Here is a 19,024-nt window from a genome sequence, read left to right as displayed (position 1 = left end):
CTCTGTGGCTGTTCTAGTCCATTTTGCTTAAGGTTTGGACATATTAGCACAGGCACCAGCCTGTGAGAAGATGGTTACACACCTCCTTGGCCAGAGCCCTCTTGCTCTGTGTTGTCCCTTCTCCTAGCTTGGCCCTGAGCACATGAGACTGTGACCCATCCCTGTAAGTCCTCTGCAGGTTTTGCAGCTCTGTTTTGCAAAAGCTACTTGGATGTTTTGCATTAAGAACATCAAAAGCTGCCTGCCTGTGAAATTGGACACCTTAACCGAGCATGTTGGGGTCTGTAAAATAAGGAGTGTGATAACTGTGTGTGTGCATGTCTATAAGGCATAAACATATGTTCAAAACATAACTCAGAGGTCTTTTTTTCCTCATGTATTTTTTTTTAACTTGTCTAAGAATTGTTTGTACCTTGTTCTCCTCTCTTAGTATGAATGTGTATGTTTGGGCTACTTTTCTACTGTTCTCTTGTTTTTTTGGTGTTAACACTGCTCAGAGTATGGAACAAAACAGTGTTTAAATTTTACTTGAATCTGCACTTTGCCTTGTAGGAAAAAATGTACTCAAATTAGTTTGGTCATTTCAGGTCCTTTTTGCAGTGCAGATAAAATCAAAGAACTGTTACGATATCGTAGGTCAGTAAGATTACTTTCTTTGGCAGGAAATGCCATCATCAGTATTATCTCCCTTGCTGATGGGTAAAATCCCAAATTTCTCTGACTAAATTGGTATATGCTGCATTATTATCCACATACGGCTCATCCCCAGTCCTCATCTGTACGTCCAGGTCTTCCATATAAAAATTAATACTTGGGTTGCCAAAGAATTATTAAAAGAAACACCCTAAAGCTCCCTGTCTCACACAAAATACTTGAAAGTAGCAGAAAGCAAGTTCAGTCACAAAAAGTCTGAAGTGAGCAAAAAGTTGAAGTGTGAAGGCCTCTCCTAGGTAAATCTTTATGTGTCTGGGAATTCCAGGTGTGGATCTAGAGATGAGAGTTATCTAGAGATGCATCTAGGTATGTTTGGCTACAGTATGGTGGGATGTGTTCACCACAAAGCAAGGAATACACTGCTGAAATTTAAGACCACAATAAAATTAATTTCCTTAAACATGTAAAAGATAATCACTTTTTTCACGGGTGAACGCTGGGATGGTGCAAAAGATTAAAGTATGCTTGCTCCCAATGCTCTCAAACCATTTTCATCTGTAGGCTAATGAGTTACAAAATAAAAATGAAAATTAGACATGACTCATGCTTCAAATCTCAGGGGCCACCAATCTCAAATGGTGATGGGTGGGAACAGTTTTCTTAAACTTGTATTTTTTAAGTGCACACTATGTCTATCAGAACATCTGCAAGGAAAGAATTTCTGCAAATGGCAAATTAGCCTAATTCTTTTTCCTTAGTCACAAAAAAAAAAAAAAAAAAAAAAAGAAAAAAAAAATTTTTTTGCATTTGGATCTGAGGAAAGTGTATTTCCCAGCTGTGGTGCTCCTCTTGTTGATTGTCCCCACAATGTTGGAAAAAAACACTACCAACTTTAGAGAGACCCCTCTCCAGCCCCTTGAACACTTTTTGGCATGAAAAAGGCTGCTAATGCAGTACACGAAGAGGAGCGTTTACTCCTCTTCCCCTCTACTCCTACCCCTTTTTTTAAAGTAGATAATTAATTTCACTTCCTAAATTATGACCAGTGTCTGAGAAGAAAGCAACCTAATGGCACTGATGATACTGGACCTTTTGAAAAGCAGTAAAAGTAAATACAGAATTGATGGCAGAAGTCCTTGTAAAAATGGAAGTTGCAGAGACAGGTTTTCTAAAGTAATACAGATCTATACTTAGAATTTTAGTCTGTTAAATTACACAGCAGTCATTGTTGGCAAGGCATTTAAAAAAAAACTGTATCACCTGCCAGAGTAACTACAGGAGAAGGGAGAAGCTGTTGTAGTTCATTGTTGTGCTGAGATTTCAATAGAAAGCAGGAGGTTAATATTCCTGGACTCTCTCCACAGATCATTACAAGGGATTATGATTATCTCTGTCATTACATTGAATGTTTGGCAGCCAGACTGGACTTGTGTTCCTGCACTTTAACATTTTACTCTTTGAGTTGCTCATTTCACAAAAGGTTATTTCAGAGCAATGCTGCTGGATTTCAGGAAGTTTATAAATAAAGGAAGTACCTTTTAATAACTGCATCTCCTGTGTTCATGCTGCTAAGCTTTGGTCAGAGAAATCTGTTAGCTGAATCCTACTTAAAAATTAAGGATTTGGTGTTTACATTCTCAGAACTTTTGTTCTTATGTAGTAATAGCTTCGTATTATTTTATATTGGGAGATGCCATTTGACTTCTAAGTATTTCTAATGCATCATCACAAGAGTATCTACAATTCCTCCTAGGTCATGCTGTACAGATGCTTGGGAACATCCCAGATTTAAGGCCAGGAAATAAGGGTTAATATTTAATCTATGCAGCAAGGGTAATGTCATTCATTATTTTTTTTTTTGCCTTTGTCCATCCCTGGTACCATGACTTTGTCAGAGTCTGAATTTGAATGCTTGTACTGTGGGAATCAGTGAAGAAATTGTACCCAACAGACATAAGCATAAGTACATTGTCTCTGGGTAAATTTTAAGAACTTTTACCCAGGGAGAGTTTCTATACTCTTATCTTTACTTGCAAATCAGAAAGCACCTCCTGTCCTAATGCCCTTATCTTGTAAAAGGATGCTGTTGAAATGATTATCATAAGCACAAGATAATAACATGAGGGCAGATAAGCACCCTAATTCTTAAACAACCTGTTGTCCATCCATATGTTCCTAATACTGGCAATAAGTTGAAAACACAGAAAAATGAATGATGAGTAGACCCAGGGAAGCAAAATATCAGTTACACTATTTAGATTTCTATTTTTTATCTGCAGTACCACCACCCCCACTCCCCATCTAAAGTTGCCTGAAATAAAAGAGTATTTGCAAAAAGCCTGAACTTGAACTACGCCTGTATTCAAAGGAGGCAGGATTTTCATGTGGCAAAGCAAGCCACAACCCTCTTTGTTGTAATGTATGAAACTAGTTTTAGTATAAACTATGTGTACTAGGGTATTATTTGACTCTGGGTATCAGATTTCTCCAGGATTGTTTGCAGGCAAGACAAAGGTTATGGATGATGTGGCAAACAGGGCTTTTGATTGATGTATTCTAGAGCCATGAAAGTCACAATCTCCCTTGCAAAACCATTGCATAGCTCAACACTGACCTGGTCACTCTGCCCATTTTGCATTACACATGGGAAGAGGGAGATAATCAATTCTTATTTGACTGTTTACATAAACTTTTGCTGGAGAACTTTCATGGCCATGTAGCCTCTAAAATTTGCCCTTGACATGCTGCTTGCCTTTTCATGCTTTTTGTTTTATACAGCTCAGTGGAAACAATAAGATCACTTATGTTTTCTGTCAAAACATCAGAGTAAGAGTAACATCTGCTATTCTGCCAGATGAGATTGGGGGATATGTTGAGGGGATCAGGCTGAAATAAATACTTCTCTTTAGGGTAGAACATGCATTTTCCTTTTTAATTTTTGTGCCCTTTAGTCCAAGTATACATTGCAGATGTTAAAGGAGTTTTGAGGTAATAACAGTACTTTTGAGTTGCAGATTTTCTCCTTTCCATCCTCTTCCAAAACACTGCCTGACCAAGGTACCAGTCCTTACCATGTTCATTAACTAAAATGCCAAGGAAAAATAAGGACTTCTCACTTAATTTCCGGAAAGGTGTTGACACTCCAGAGTTTGCTACAAGTTACAGTGACTGTCAGCATTCCCAGTGCTGTAGCATCAATTGGATTGACTTTGAAACCTTGTGTGCCCTCATCTGATCCCAGCATCACCAGTACAGGTAGAGTACAGGCTTGCAGAGAGGAAGCACTGGAGTGAATGAGCCTCAGGTATTTACAGTGCAGATTCTAGAAAGATTTTAATGAGGCAAAATTAACAGAGGGGGTTCTAAAGGAAATATTTACCAGTTCAGTGTGTTCTGAATGGACAGTTTTCCATTGTGGAATCCTGCCTTGGGGCACACAAACAGCTCTTGCCCTTTCACCAAATATTTGCTCGACCTTATGTTACAAGATCAGGGGAGAAAGTTTCACACCAGTCTGTTAGATAATAAAGAAATACTGAGTAAGAGTGGTTGGGCTGGTTTCTGTGACAATAGTTGTTGCAGCAATACATGTATAACACCTGATGCTTACAAATTGCTTATTGATTTTTTTTCTGATTGACATTAAGTGCATATATGTCCTGAGGTAGTAAAACTGAGCAGTGAATCTGAAGGACAACAATAACATTTTTCTTGAAATACAAAATAAATCTGATTGGTTTGATAGCTAAGTAAAAATTGTATTAACTACTTAAGAGAACAAGATTTCCTAATCCTACTGTTTTGCTATGGCAAACAGAATGGTTACACTTAGTCAGGAACCTCAGCCTTGTATCAGGATCCACTCAGACTGCCTCCCCACTCCCTGTTTGCTGGGACATGGGCAGCAGTATTTGTGCTGCACAGAGGCAGTAAGAGCTCTTGAAGGTTCTCAGCCTTTGAGCTGCTTGCACTGACAGAGCACAGAAATCTCCTGGTGTTTGATAAGAGTTTTCACTGCCCTCTGACGTGCAGAATTGTGTAAGAGGAAAATATGTAGAAATCTGCCCCTGAGAAAGGAACAAAAATCGGACCTTGTGTACTTTTTTCTACCATGAGTAACTTGTGTTAGTATTGGCAGAATTTGTTCTCATAAGAACACTAACATGATGTAAAAACAGAATTGTTTCCCCTATTTTTTCTTCTTCTGATCTTTTTAACCCCTCAAAAATTGTAATTAGTCACAAGATTATTCTGACTCCTCTTGCTATTTAATGACAGTTGTCTCATCTGTAGAAATGTTCTCTGATTCTTGTGTGTGACTGGTATAAAAAGCTAGAAAATAAAAATTTATAGAGGGCCTGGTAATATGTACTCATTTGTTTATTGTGCTTAAGCTTGCTGCATCTTTCTGGCTTTGTGATATTTCTGTCTTTAATTTTGTTTTGAAATCCCAGCTTTTCAGTTCTAGTACTGAAATAAATCTAGGACTACTGGCTATTTGATTAAATTCCCTTCCAAAAACTGCCTGTAACTAATAATCCATGTGCTTATTCGGGTCAACTCACTTTTCTTTCCATCATGTAAAACCACCTTTCCTCTTACAAATTATGAATGCTTACTGTGGTTCCCAGAATGCTCAAATCTGTCTGAATGCCAGAGAAATTCTGGAAATAGGTTTTACTTATTCATAGTGGATTATTTTGGAAAAATTCAGAACTTCCTGAAAGGACTCAACCCTGAGCACTAGGGTTAGGCTAAATCCAGAACTGTGTCTCCAATAGAAGTGGCAAGAGCTCAGTTGCAGGGGAACCAAGACTTCCTCTTGGGTTGTTTTTAAACCAAACAACTTCTGGCTTTGCAGATTCCAGGTTTTCTTCACAAACAAGAATACAACCCCTTTCCTGTATAATGTCATCTTTTGTACTAGCAGACTTCCATAAAACAATGAAAAAACCTTTACAAAGTTGCAACTGATGTTTGAAGTAGACTGAAAAAGAAGTATTTTTTCCTCTAAACATGCCATTACAGAGTAAACTGGATTCCTGGCAAGGCTTTTAGCACAAAAGGAAAGACAATAAGCAGTTGCTCATTTACTTTCAGTCTTAAACCTTTGCAGTGTTTTGTATGGGGCTAATTAAGCACCTTCCCTAGCAAAGATAAGAATTTGCTGCCTTATTAAAATTAAACTGCATAGGATAAATTTTCTAGCCACAGATACTTCTGTAGGTTTTGAGTTATACATAGAAACTCAAGTTGTGTGTGCCAATGCTGGGTAAGTTTTGGGGTAAAATTCTGTTCTGTTTGAACAGTTAAATGCAGAGAAGAACTGAGCATTTCCTCCCCTATGAATAGTTGCTTCTAGAAGTACAAAGCCTGTCCCTGTGCCCCATGCTTTTAGTCTCAAGCTTTTGTGACTATTTTAAAACTCATTTTCTATATTAAAAAAAAAACAAACAACAGTTGCCACTTGTTTCTTAGATCAAGTTAACTTAATGAAAAATTACACAGATTCTCTCTCCTGTGATCTGATTTCAGACTTTGTTCTGTGGCCCAGGCTATAGGACAAGAATAGAATGTTGCACATTATCTATCAGAATTTTTATTGGGGATATCCAGGTCAGATTATAATCAAAGACTCTCCCATCTGTGGCACTGACTCAATATTTTACTTGTGTAAGTGTTCACATCAGCTGTTTTCTATACAAAAATTCTATAATCCAAGCTCATTAAACACTCAGCATATAATATTAAGGAAAATACTACATCATGAGTGAGGGGTCTAAATCACTGCAAATGCTAAGTGAGCTCTCTAGTCTAGAGCTACCATTGGTAGAAGGTTATTCAGGTGAATAAAACCCTTGGGAAACACTGAAAACAGCTATCTGGGAGAGAAACTACACCTAGTTTTGTTTGGATTGTTTTTTCCTTAGACTGTAGTCCCATCTGACACAGCAATTGCTGTGCATTTCCTGTAGCAAGCACTGGAAATATAGGTAGATAATAGGTAGATAAGCCTCTAAATAGGCACAAGAAAAAAATAATGAACTTTAAGTCTGTATAAAATACTCCATACTGTAAATATTCTTGCATTACAGAAGTGCTTTGATACAGTGAAATTTCTCACGTGCCTACTCCATTTCCTTTTATTGAGGAAAGAGGAAGTTTACTGAGAACATCACTGTTGTGTTTCAGTAACATGCAGTTGCCTTGCCTTGAAGGTGTCCTTGATGGTGCATTGATGTGAACAGGGCACCTCATGCTGTCTTGTAAAGTCTAATTAACCTTAAATTAGAGATTGAAGGCATGAGGTGTAATTTGAATAGCTAAGTTTGGCTTTCAAATGGAGTTGGAATGGAGGTACTTTCACAAGTTCACTGTGTCAGTCTATGATGCATTACATTTGAAATGTGATAAATATTTATTTAGCACGAGTTTGGGATGATTTCATTACAGATCAAAATCTTATACAGCCACATGCAAGTGTCAGTAACACTAAAAGCATTATTGTGCCTCCTATTTATTTCATATTTCAAGAGAAAATGGTTACAGGAGAGTTTCATATGGGATTTTTAATACAGTTTCAGTCTTTCAGTCACTTGATTAAAAGTGTAAGACTTGTGGGGAAGGCTAATAAAATGTATCTTGGTTAAACACCAGTTAAAAAGCCTTTTACATATAAAACCATGTAGTCCAATACAAAACTATAAAGCAGGCTTTTTGAAGCCATATCTGTATAGTTTACATGTAGACTTTTTTTTTTTCTTTTTTTTTTTTCCAATGTAACATCACTTTTGTTTGGAAAACTCACCTCAGTACCCAAACTCAGCTTCATGTTCCTTATGTCTCTTGGGCAGAATATGCTATGGATGGTCCTGAGTTACTGTTTCTATTCATCCATCAAGAATGATAATTCTGCCCTGAGACAGAAGAATTGACCACATGGAACCTGAGAGTCTATTTCTTGCCTTTTTAAAAATTTAATTAAATTACGTTTTGCTTCATAGCTTTATTTATAACATGTTTCAACAGGGAAGATTCCCATAAAAATTAAACTCGTTTTGGGTAGCTTAGTCTTTATGTCTACAGTAATTTGCAAGCTTAATCTTTTCTAATAATGTCATTGCTCTCCTCTTGTATGGGTAGTGTGTAGCACTTTTGTCTAAATTTATAAGCTATTCTTCTTCAGGAGCATGAGCACAAATTCTAAAGATTCCTTCTTTCTGCAAGGCAAAAAGAATTTCCCAACCTCTCATACTTTTTTTTTTTTTTTCTCCTTTCTTAATATAGATCTAATAGACACTGAAAAAACCTCAGTCATCACTGTCAGATACTTTGTAAGTATACCTGTGTGTGTATGCATGTTGTTCTTATATGAACAAGTTTGTATTTTTTGGTCCAAGTTTTTCCAGATGATGTGGATTAAATATTAAAACTGACTTTTGTCAAGACAGAATTTAAGTTAATATGAGCCCATTCCTCTCCTGCCTTTCTAAATTAATCAGCTTTGGTTGTTAGTATTTTTTACCAGTAGTACTACTGAAAAATCTACTTTTCAGTCTGAATAAAAGCAATGGCACTGTCCCATTAATTTATTCCCTGTAGTCCAACAAGTCTGATTTTTATCCAAGTCATTTTTTCTGGTCATATGCTTTTTGTTGGAAGGTGGAGAGCAGTGAGAGTTCTCTAGAGGGTTTGTTTTCACTTGCAGCTTTGCATCTGCATGCACTGAAGCTCTCTTTCTGTAGTCTGAGCACTTATGGCTGGCTTCTGGTTTAAATACATGCTCAACTGCTGCTTTTGGAGCACTGAATTAACTGGAATGAAAATGTCATGCAAGATTTGTAGTCTAAATCAGTAAACCTTCATTTTAGAGAACTGGAGCTTAAGGAAGTAAAAATTATGTCTCTTCTGCTGAGGTTTGACCATTTTCTGAGCAGCTGATGATGCTGAGTTTAGAGCAGAATAAGAATATACATTTTGAAAAGAACATAGCATTCACTTTTTATAAAAAGAAATATTCAGAATGCTTTTTTTCCTGCACAGGTCTGAGCTTAATTTATTATACCATGCATTCACTTGTAATTTTATTCTATGGGCTCAATTAAAAAATTAATGTGGTGATAATGCTATTTTTAGTATCTGCAGATCTCAATCTTACATTACATTAAATGCTGTTGGTATTGGCAACACCACAACTGCAGATTTTTTAATTCTCATTAAAATTCCCAGCAACCAATTTTGCAATAAGCCAGTCTGCATTACTCACACCCCTGGGTGTCTGAGGTGCTGCTTTTTTGTTAGTTCACATTGGCCTTTTATTTTTCCTGCTGTATGCACAGTTTAGGATGTGTTTGCAGTCTGTGTTTGCATGTCATCCAGGTGAAGATAAAAACTTATATGTTTTACATGCCAGTGCAAACTAGTAACAGACCAGAGGGCTAACCACAGGTGTGCTTTGCTGTGATGCTTTTGTTTTCCTCCCACTCACCTTTGGTCTTTATTCAGGTCCAGTTCTCTTGAATCAGAAAGTATTTCTGACAGGCAGACAAAACCTTACCAAATTGTGTTTTATTTTATATTGGATTAAATTGGTCCAATTGGATTCCATTTTCCATACCTGGAGTTCTGAAATGCCTATATTGAACTACTTTTTTTCAAGAGGGAAAAACAAATCTGTGAAATCCCTTTTCAAGAGTCTGACATTTATAGTTGAAAATTAATAGGTTAAAAATCAAGTTCCTGGACAAAGTTAATAAAGCCTTTTTAGAATATTACATCATTTTTAGATTACAACATTAATTTTGAGGACTTTGTATCAAGATATACTTGTTCTAATCTGAATATAAATTGATACAATATTCTAAAAAGCAGTAAAGAAATCTACTGCATTTTTTCTCTGTAGCTCAAATATTTAAGGGGAAAGCAGCTTGTTGACCTCTGTAATTACGCAATTGTAGCATTACTCAAGTGGCTTAAACACAATATTATGAAGTGAAGGACAAACTCCATCTCAACAGCCCTGAACTATTCAAACAGAGATAGCGGGGAAAAGTCTTTGAAAAGTAAATATTTGTGGATGCAACAAACACGTATGGAAAAGATTCATCCTCTTTTATCTCCAGAGCTCCACTGCTCTGTCATGCAGCTTACATGCCTCTTAAAGCAGTTACTTCAGTCTCCTTTGTCTGGGTGCATTTGAAGTGAAGTCATAGGAGGACTAAAATTAATGAACTGACTGTAACATTACTAATTTTTTTTTTTTTTTTTTTTTTCCTCTCTGCTCTCTGCTTGGCTCTGGTCATCACCCACAGGTGTCCACTGTTGGCTCTCAAAGGTTACTAAAATTTTAGCAGCTGCTCTGAAGCAGAACTACCTAAGCTTCACTTCCTGTTGCATCTCCCTACGTCACACTGTGCTGCTGCTTTGCTCTTGCCTGCCTCAGAACACAATAAGAGATTTTCTTTTTTTTTTTTTTTTAAGTACCTGCAATGAAACTTAAGCTAGAAGTACATGCCATTCTCTTGCTGCCTGTGTACCTGTTAATATCTGTATACAGTGTGCTTGTTTTTATTCCATGGTATTTTCTTACCAATGCCAAGAAGAAAAAGGCTATGGCAAAACGTTTAAAAGCTAAACCCATCTCGGACAAGCCTGGGAGCCCGTACCGCTCTGTCACTCACCTTGACTCACTAGCACACATCAACATTCCTGGAGCAGACACATTGGACAAGCTCTTTGACCATGCTTTGGAAAAGTTTGGGAAGAAGGACTGTCTAGGGACCAGAGAAATACTGAGCGAAGAAAATGAAATGCAACCAAATGGCAAAGTGTTCAAAAAGGTAAAACTAATAATTTAATAATTACGCTCTGATCTGGTTTTGAGCTGTTTTGCATCGTGCCTCAAGAATGGAGGTCTCCTAAAAGGTCTTCCCTAGTCATCATCTTTACCTATTATAAAGTGGATGGTTTATATCATAAGAAAAAAAGAATGCAGGATGCACTGCTTATTCTACTTCCAGAAAAACATTTATTTTAATGAATGGCAGCGTGCCTGGGGTGTAATGCACCAACTCATGAAGTTTGTAGAGCTGTACCAGCAGCCTCTTGGCATGACAGGTTTTTTTTTTGTTGTTTTTTTTTTTCCTCACCAGTTAATATTAGGAACTTACAGATGGTTATCCTATGAAGAAGTAAATGAGAAAGTGAATCGCTTGGGGAGTGGACTGACTGCCCTGGGACTAACCCCAAAGAGCACGGTTGTCATATTCTGTGAGACCCGAGCAGAATGGATGATTGCAGCTTTAACCTGCTTCAAGTACAACTTCCCTCGTGAGTGCTGAACTGGGCTACTTCCAGTGTATTTTACAACCATTTCTGAGCACGAGTTATGGTCAAATTATTAGAAGTTTTCAGTCTTAACTCTACGCATTGTAGAAAGCCCTAAAATTAACTTGCTCATGCTGCTTATGAGACTGTTTTTCCTCATTTTAATATAGTAATGTTCTAAATGGTAGAATGACACTTACTGTTTAGTTGGGGTTTTTTAAAAACTCTGAAGATCGCAGTGGTTATTTCTTCCCCTTAAAATGTGGAATGTTCAGTGAAATTCTATATTTTCTCTATATATCCTGACTGATGCACCCAAAACATAAAATAAGATGGAAAAAAGTAGCAATCAAAATCATATGCTAGTCTGAGGGGTTGGGTTTGGTTTGTTGTTTTTTCTAAACTGCCCCAAGTTCATCATAATTAGGTGTACAGGAGGTTTTCTTAATTTTTATTTAAGTTGTCAAACTCCCTAATTGATTTAGTGCATACACACTTCTTGGTGAAGTGGCAAGAGTGGTGGATGAGGGGAAGGCTGTGGATGGAGTCCCTCTGGGCTTCAGCAAAGCCTTTGGCACTGTGTCCCACAGCATTCTCCTGAAAAAGCTGTCAGCCCATGGCTCAGCCAGGAGCACTCTGTGCTGGGTTAGGAACTGCCTGGAGGGCCACCAGAGAGTGGTGCTGAATGGAGCTGCATCCAGCTGGTGGCTGTGGTGTCCCCCAGGGATCAGTGCTGGGCCCAGTTCTGTTTAGTGTCTTCACTGATAATTTAGATGAGGGGATTGACTCCACCATCAGCAAATTTGCAGATGACACCAAGTTGGGGGGGGGGTGTGTGGATCTGTTGGAAGGCAAGAGGGCTCTGCAGAGGGACCTGGACAGACTGGAGAGCTGGGCTGATTCCAGTGGGATGAGGTTCAACACAACAACCCCATGGGGAGCTCCAGGCTGGGCACAGAATGGCAGAAAGGGACCTGGGAGTCTGGATTGACAGGAAGCTGTAGAACATTACTCTCTCTGTCTCTTCCACATTAACCCTGTTTCACAGGAATTTTAAATTCCTTTGGTCTTTGGAGACAAGAGTTTGAGGTAACAGATGATACTAAATGAAGGTATTTATTTTTCAGCAGAGATGCTGGGAAGAGGTGAACTACTTGGTGTTTGTGAGACATTTTAAGGCATCACTGAGCCAGTCAGGGTTAAAAACAATCTTGCAGCAGGGAAAGCAACCTGATTCCTTAATCTGATTCTCTGCCTTACCCCCATCAACAACTTCATGGGAATAAGCAAAGTAGCTGACAGTGCTGAAAGAGCTGCTGGTGCAAGTGCAGAGCTTTGAGCTGTGACCAGTGCCCTGTGGTGTGTGGCACCTCTCCCCCTGAGTTCTGGTTGCAAAGAGCCTGAGGACACACACATGTTCTCAGCTGCTTATAGTGTGATTGTTTAGTGTGTTATTTTGGGGGTTTGGTGGATCTCCTTGATTTCTTCTGTAGAAGAGAATCTTTCAGTTGGAAAGGATCTACAAGGATCACGTAGCTCAACTGCCTGACCCATTCAGGGCTGACCAGAAGTTAAAGCATCTTGTTTAAGGCACAAGTTGTTTAAGGCATTCAACAAATGCCTCTCAAATAGTGGCAGTCTTAGTGCATTGAGCACCTGTTTAAGGAGCCTGTCCCAGTGCTGGACCATCCTGTCTGTAAATAAAAGCTTCCTGTACCACTGTCCTCCTTCCAGAGGTCTCTTGTGGCACAAAATTCTGATGTGGAAAAATTAAAAGCTGGTTTGTTTCCAATTTAGAAAATTGTCCATTGACTTAATTTAACCTCCCCCCATCCCACTTTGCTGCAGTGCTTCCCAGTGAGCTAAAACAAAGGCTTTTGCATTTAGTATTACTTCAGCATTTCTTTCACATTCTCCCTCTCCTTCCTGTAACAGTTGTTACACTGTATGCAACCCTGGGTGAAGAGGCAGTAACCTATGGGCTCAATGAGTGTGGAGCATCCTATCTGGTCACCAGTCTAGAACTTCTGGAGAGCAAACTTAAGGTAACTTGGTACCAACTTCACCTGCTACAACCAACCTTAGAATAATTTCACAGTGCAGTCAGTGCTAAAAACTTACTTTCTCTTCTCTAGACTGCACTGCCACAAGTCTCCTGTCTTAAACATATTATTTATGTGGACAAGAAGCCTATCAATAAATCAGAATATCCTGAAAATGTGGAGATTCACAGTATGCAGACAGTAGAAGAGCTGGGAGCCAGACCAGAAAACTGTAAGTTTATCGTAGAGAAATGATCAAGTTGGCAGTGAAATCAGATCTAGGCTAAAAGGGATGTGGCAGAAAAAACCCAGACCACTGATGCAGGTCTCTAAAAAAAGGCAGTTTTATGAACTGGATTTTCAATTCATCTTCTGGCTTTGTTTAAATAAATGAAAAATTTGTTTAGTCTCTATTGTCCTGCACCTTTGCTCATGTGCTAGGTATTTCAAAATAAAAATAGACTTTTAACTTCTAAACTATAACCAGAATAATTTAATTTTAAGCTACCACCTTTGTTTAAGGAAGTGAAGTAGAATCAGGTGCAGTGTTTCATTTTCTACTGCTTTTACCTTTTATTCATTGTATTTTCTCTATTTTTTCCTAAGAGGAGAAAATATGTTTGTTTTGGGTTTTTTTTTTAACTTACTGGCTTGGAGAAGGCTTTTTTGTTAACCAATCTGTAGCTAAAAAGCACGTTGGGCCAGAGGAACTTTCTCCAGTGCCTTCTCTCCCTTCCTCTGACCACTTGGCAGCACACTGCATTTGCCTTTGCTCAGGCACCTGCTTCACAGTGGTTGATGACCAAGATTTTCACATTGATAAATTGCAGAAATAACAATTTAGAAAGGTAATCAATAACAATTTTTCTTTCATTTTGTAGCAAGCATTCAGCCAAGCAGACCTGTTCCTACAGACTTGGCTTTAGTAATGTACACCAGTGGCTCTACTGGGAGACCTAAAGGAGTGATGATGATGCATAAAAACTTAATAGCTGGAATGACAGGACAGTGTGAGAGGATACCTGGACTGGGGTAAGACATACTTAGTTGTCAGGAGTATGGAGAGATAAAACAGAACCTCCAAAAGTACAAAAGTTTACAGAAAGTTTCTTGCTTGCATCAGGCGTTCCCAAATTTATTCAGTTTACTGTGAGCCAATCTTTAATTTATATGAAATGTGTCTTGTGTTTGTGACCTGTTGTTTGAAAAGGATGCTCTCCTAGCTCTTCTCATGTGCTGTTTCTACTTTTCTTAGTTATCACCCTTAACTCTAGGTCTGCAATGAATTTTTGCACTCTAGTGGATCAGAAGATCCCACCAGATAAGGAGATTCCTCCTCTACTCAAACTTGGGAAATTTTTTCTTTAGATGTTCTCAAGCAGCTAGAATCACTTTAGGAAGTATGTCAGAGCCTACCATGTCCACACTGTTAGAGAACACACATACTGCAGAATCTGCTCAGCTATACTTCAGCAAAATGAGCAGAGAAGTAATAAACAGTGCATCAACAACAGCAAAACTGCAGACTCCCTCAGACTAACATTTTGAAGACATTTCTCATGAATGCTGGTGTTTTGGTCACTGCATTCACAAAGGGTTTAATAGCTGAAATAAGCTGTGTTGTTAAACTCCTTTTGTGATGGGATATAAGCCCAGTTCTGAATTGATGCTGAAAGCCTCTGTTTAGGAAAAGCTCTAAGTTTCTTGTTGAGAAATCTCTGAGAAATTATTTCCTGGAATAAGTCTCAGTGTTTCCGTGACCAACTCTCTCTCTACAAATGTATTTTAGAAGGAGGTGCTATGATGATTGTTAAGGATTTGGAAATCCCTGGTGATTATTTAAAAATAAGGCAATTTCATCTTTTTATTTGGTACCTTGGTACTGCCACAAGGAGTAGAAATAGCAGTGAAGCACTAAGGAATCCTTGAGTTTCCTAGAAAACAGGGCAAACCTTTCATTTGTACAGATTTGAGTAAGGTACAATTTTCCCCATTTTGCTTCTAAACTCTGGTTTGAAATTGCACCCTTGTGTGCAGAAGCACAAGCCTCACTTGTGATCCAGTTCTTTCAAAAAGTAGTAACTAAGCACACAGTAAAACTGTTAAGCAGTATTTTCAGTCCACTCGTGCATCATTGTTAATTAGATAATCCTTTCCTTTCCTAGACCCAAGGATACTTACATTGGTTATTTGCCTCTGGCCCATGTATTAGAACTGACAGCAGAAATTTCTTGCATCACTTATGGCTGCAGAATTGGCTATTCCTCTCCACTCACGCTATCGGATCAGGTGAGGGAGGAGGGGGAAGCTGAAATTTGCTTTTGCAGTCTGCATTCTCTCTCAGCTGTCCTCTTTCATTTAAGAACTGCTGGTGTATATGACTTTTAGAAATGTTTGATTTTTTTTTTTCTTCAGAAAATGATGCAAAATAACATTCCTGGTGATTATAGCAGCAGGTCATACGTACAAATTTTATTAAAACCTTTACTTTTATGATACCTTGGAATTCTAAAAGAAAATCTAATAACTGCTTATAGTATTATTATCTACTGGGTACCAGGATAAGAACTACTATTAATAGATTAGCTGAATGTAAGGCTGTTTAAAGTGATGTGAAGTTTTTGGTCTCACTTTTTCAGTTATTAAGCCAGTGGTTGTACATGTGTTTAGCCATTTGTCTTTTTCCATTTAATAATTAAGATAAATAAGAGCAAATGAATCTGGAAAAATGCTTCTGTATGTTTTGCTGGTATAGAGATTACACCAGGCCAAAGAAACTCATGGAGAAGGTGGAGGAGAAAGCCAAAGCTAGAAGTGAGAAGTGAGAGAAAGAAAGATGGAGAGTTAGACTAAGATGACTTAGCCAGGTTGGGCTTGTAAAACCCCCAGATTGTGAAATTGTTATCAATCTACTTTTTTCCATCATCAGCAGTGGGGGGGGCGGAAATAACAGGGAACTTTTTTCTGAGGGACAGAAGAGATTTAAACAAATGATTTACTAATATATCTGCCCTTTCCTTGGTCCTTTTCTAAAGAGCTGGGTGGTTTTTAGCTTCATTAATGCACATTTTTCTCTTTTTACAGTCAAGTAAAATTAAGAAGGGAAGCAAAGGAGACTGTACTGTACTAAAGCCTACACTGATGGCAGCTGTGCCTGTAAGTATGTGTAAGCAGATAGAAAGCAATTTTTTTGCTAAATGTATCTTGTTCATGCTAGCAAAATCTATTCACCTTTTTTCTTTTGGAAATATTAGACAATATTATGCAGGCAAATTGAGCTGGCAGTAATGTACAGTTTCCCTTAAGTTGTCTAAATCCCAATAATGAAGATTTGAAGGAGCTAATAAATAAAAACGAGAGGTTTCTAGTAAGACTTTAATATTTTGATCTCTGCAGTTTCAGAGCACATGATTTTTATAACTTTCATACCAATTGTGATTTTATTTCTGTTAAAAAGCACATAAATACTTCAAAATTTTGTGCTCTGTAACAGACTTGAAGGACCCAGTCTCTAGAGTTCTGCTAAATACTTTACCAGTCTGAACACTTTTTAGGTTCTGTATATTTTAGTGATAAGGTTATTATTTTAATAGAAATTAATTTCCTGTCTGTGAAAGCATTGTGGTTTTCCTGTTAGGTAAGCTAGAATTACTGCAACCACATTGTTTTGAAAGTTGAAAATCTTTTCTTGGAAAAGAAACTGGTCAAATGAAATCTTAGTTCATTCCCTTGTGCTTGCCCTTTGCCATGGATAAAGTACAGCACTGGGACTCCTCAGCACAACAAATCTTGCATGGCATACACCAAGTTTTAGCTCCAGAGATTTAGCCAGACTTGAATTCAGAATTTTCTGAATCAGTTTGTCACATCTGAAATACAGGTTGAGGTGTTGCCAATAATGAAAGCAGTGTAACACAGCAAGTTTTACTGCCCTGTGGCACGGTACCCAAGATTTGTAGCTGTGGTTGACAGAGAAGGTATCTTCAGAATGAGGGGTGAAAAGTATTCTAAAACCAAAGCTGAGGTTTAAAAAGGTGTTGGTAGAAATGCAAGGGGTACTATGAATTACTGCAGTATGCCTGAAGGCCCCAAATGGTTACTCAGTTTCTTGCCTTTGACTTGCCTGTCTGCAGCAGTTTTCCAATACAAGGTGAGAGGAGAAAAGAGTGAATGGAGAGAAAAAGTAAGGCTAAGTCACTAATTTTCTGCTGGATTTTTGACACTTCATTCCACTCATTTCAAATAGCTCCAAGCTAGAATGGTCTATAATTGACTAACTGTTCACACATTAAAAATATTACAGTTAAGCATTGCCTAACCAGTGATGCAGACATTTTTGCTCTTACTGTATTACCTGTTTTAAAGGGGGAAATAATGGGGCTTTTCAATTTTAACATGGAAATCAATCTCCACATGCTAGTCTATTCTATGTGGTGATCTTCTTTGCTTTTTTTTTGTTTTTAAAAAAACTTTGCAGGAAATAATGGACAGAATTTATAAAAATGTCATGAGTAAAGTCCAAGAGATGAACTACATTCAGAGAACTCTTTTCAAGATAGGCTATGACTACAAATTGGAACAAATCAAGAGGGGATATGATGCACCTCTGTGCAACGTGTGAGTACAATTCAGAGTCTCAGTGTACTTTGTTCCTTGTGATTTCAGATAGCTTAGATGATGATTTTTTTCAGACTCTCTGACATCAGACAGTTCTCCTCCAACATGCAAATATCATCTAATGACTAACTGAAATAATCCGTGTTCTTGCTGGAAATGGGTGAGATACTTAATGGTAGGAATGACTCATCTTCAGAGCAGATGACTCGTTAGTTTTCATTGGATTGCTTTTTTAGTAATAGAACTGGAATGTTTGTTTAGTTAAGTTACAGGAATTCTGCCATCTCCGAGTATTACGCAAGAGGCGTTGTTTTTAATTATCCCCACTGCCCACTAAAAACTGCCAGTGATTAATTTTTAAAGGTGTTCCAAATAGGAAGAAAGTTCTGTGTCTTTTTCTAAAAGTGCCCTGAGTGATTTTTTAATGCTTTTTTCCTTCTTTCAAGGTTATTGTTTAAAAAAGTAAAGGCACTACTGGGAGGGAATGTCCGTATGATGCTTTCTGGAGGAGCACCACTCTCACCTCAGACACAAAGATTCATGAACATCTGTTTTTGCTGTCCTGTTGGTCAAGGCTACGGCCTAACAGAAACGTGTGGAGCTGGAACAATTACAGAAGGTAATTAAAATGCTTCTGGAAATGCATAGTTTAAGATATAGATGTATATTGGAGCCCCAGTATTGGTGAGTTTTTTTGTAAAGTCAAAATAGCTGTAGTGCTCAACTGCAATAAAGTAACTGGAGATAAGCTACCACCTGGCTTATGGTTTGAGTTTATATTCCAAATTACAATCTTTGTATTTTTTTTTTTTTCTGTCCCTAAGTTGCTGATTACAGCACTGGCAGAGTTGGAGCTCCTCTTATTTGCTGTGAAATAAAACTGAGAGACTGGCAGGAAGGTGAGTATTCAATGGTTTGATTTCAGAGTCACTCATATAACCACTGCTTAGCTGGTTTCTTTGCCTGTCTGGTTTGCTAGGTGTAACACATGAAATAATTGTTCTTGATCTTCTGAAATAATCATCACTTTGTGTGCATTAACTTCAAGCTGAAGTTTCAAAATATTTTCTCAGCAGCAGAATGTACAAGTTACAAATAATTGTCTGGGGATTTTCTTGTTTTCAGGGGGCTATACTAATAAAGACAAGCCAAATCCTAGAGGAGAAATTATAATTGGTGGACCTAATGTCTCCATGGGATATTTCAAAAATGAAGAGAAGACAACAGAAGAGTTCTCCATTGATGAGAATGGGCAGAGGTGGTTCTGTACAGGAGATATAGGGGAATTTCATCCAGATGGGTGTCTGCAGATCATAGGTTGGTCTCAGTTTTTGATATCTTGAATTATTATATCAAGATCTTGACTAAACATAATATGCTGTTAA

General features: G+C 37.9%; 1 protein-coding gene across 7 annotated transcripts in view; it reads left to right on the top strand.

Annotated features, from left to right (window-relative positions):
* Positions 1-19,024, top strand: part of ACSL4 (acyl-CoA synthetase long chain family member 4) — a 38,026-nt gene that overhangs the window by 11,979 nt on the left and 7,023 nt on the right. For 2 of the 7 annotated variants that reach the window (XM_071757574.1, XM_071757573.1), the window contains exons 3-14: positions 7,942-7,988; positions 10,254-10,493; positions 10,806-10,983; positions 12,916-13,025; positions 13,116-13,254; positions 13,904-14,054; positions 15,188-15,311; positions 16,107-16,178; positions 17,500-17,639; positions 18,086-18,258; positions 18,464-18,538; positions 18,765-18,956. In XM_071757574.1, coding sequence (XP_071613675.1) covers positions 10,266-10,493; positions 10,806-10,983; positions 12,916-13,025; positions 13,116-13,254; positions 13,904-14,054; positions 15,188-15,311; positions 16,107-16,178; positions 17,500-17,639; positions 18,086-18,258; positions 18,464-18,538; positions 18,765-18,956 — 1,582 coding nt within the window. In that variant the 5' untranslated portion in view covers positions 7,942-7,988; positions 10,254-10,265. Of the gene's footprint in view, positions 1-7,941; positions 7,989-9,965; positions 10,494-10,805; positions 10,984-12,915; positions 13,026-13,115; positions 13,255-13,903; positions 14,055-15,187; positions 15,312-16,106; positions 16,179-17,499; positions 17,640-18,085; positions 18,259-18,463; positions 18,539-18,764; positions 18,957-19,024 lie in introns of all 7 variants that reach the window. The other 5 variants (XM_071757577.1, XM_071757572.1, XM_071757576.1 and 2 more) reach the window with 3 other exon arrangements.

The sequence above is a fragment of the Heliangelus exortis genome, chromosome 14, assembly GCF_036169615.1.
Source record: "Heliangelus exortis chromosome 14, bHelExo1.hap1, whole genome shotgun sequence".
In the NCBI taxonomy this organism is placed as follows: Eukaryota; Metazoa; Chordata; class Aves; order Apodiformes; family Trochilidae; genus Heliangelus; species Heliangelus exortis.
The sequence above is the reverse complement of the archived record's forward strand: the minus strand, read 5'-3'. Positions and strand labels throughout refer to the sequence as shown.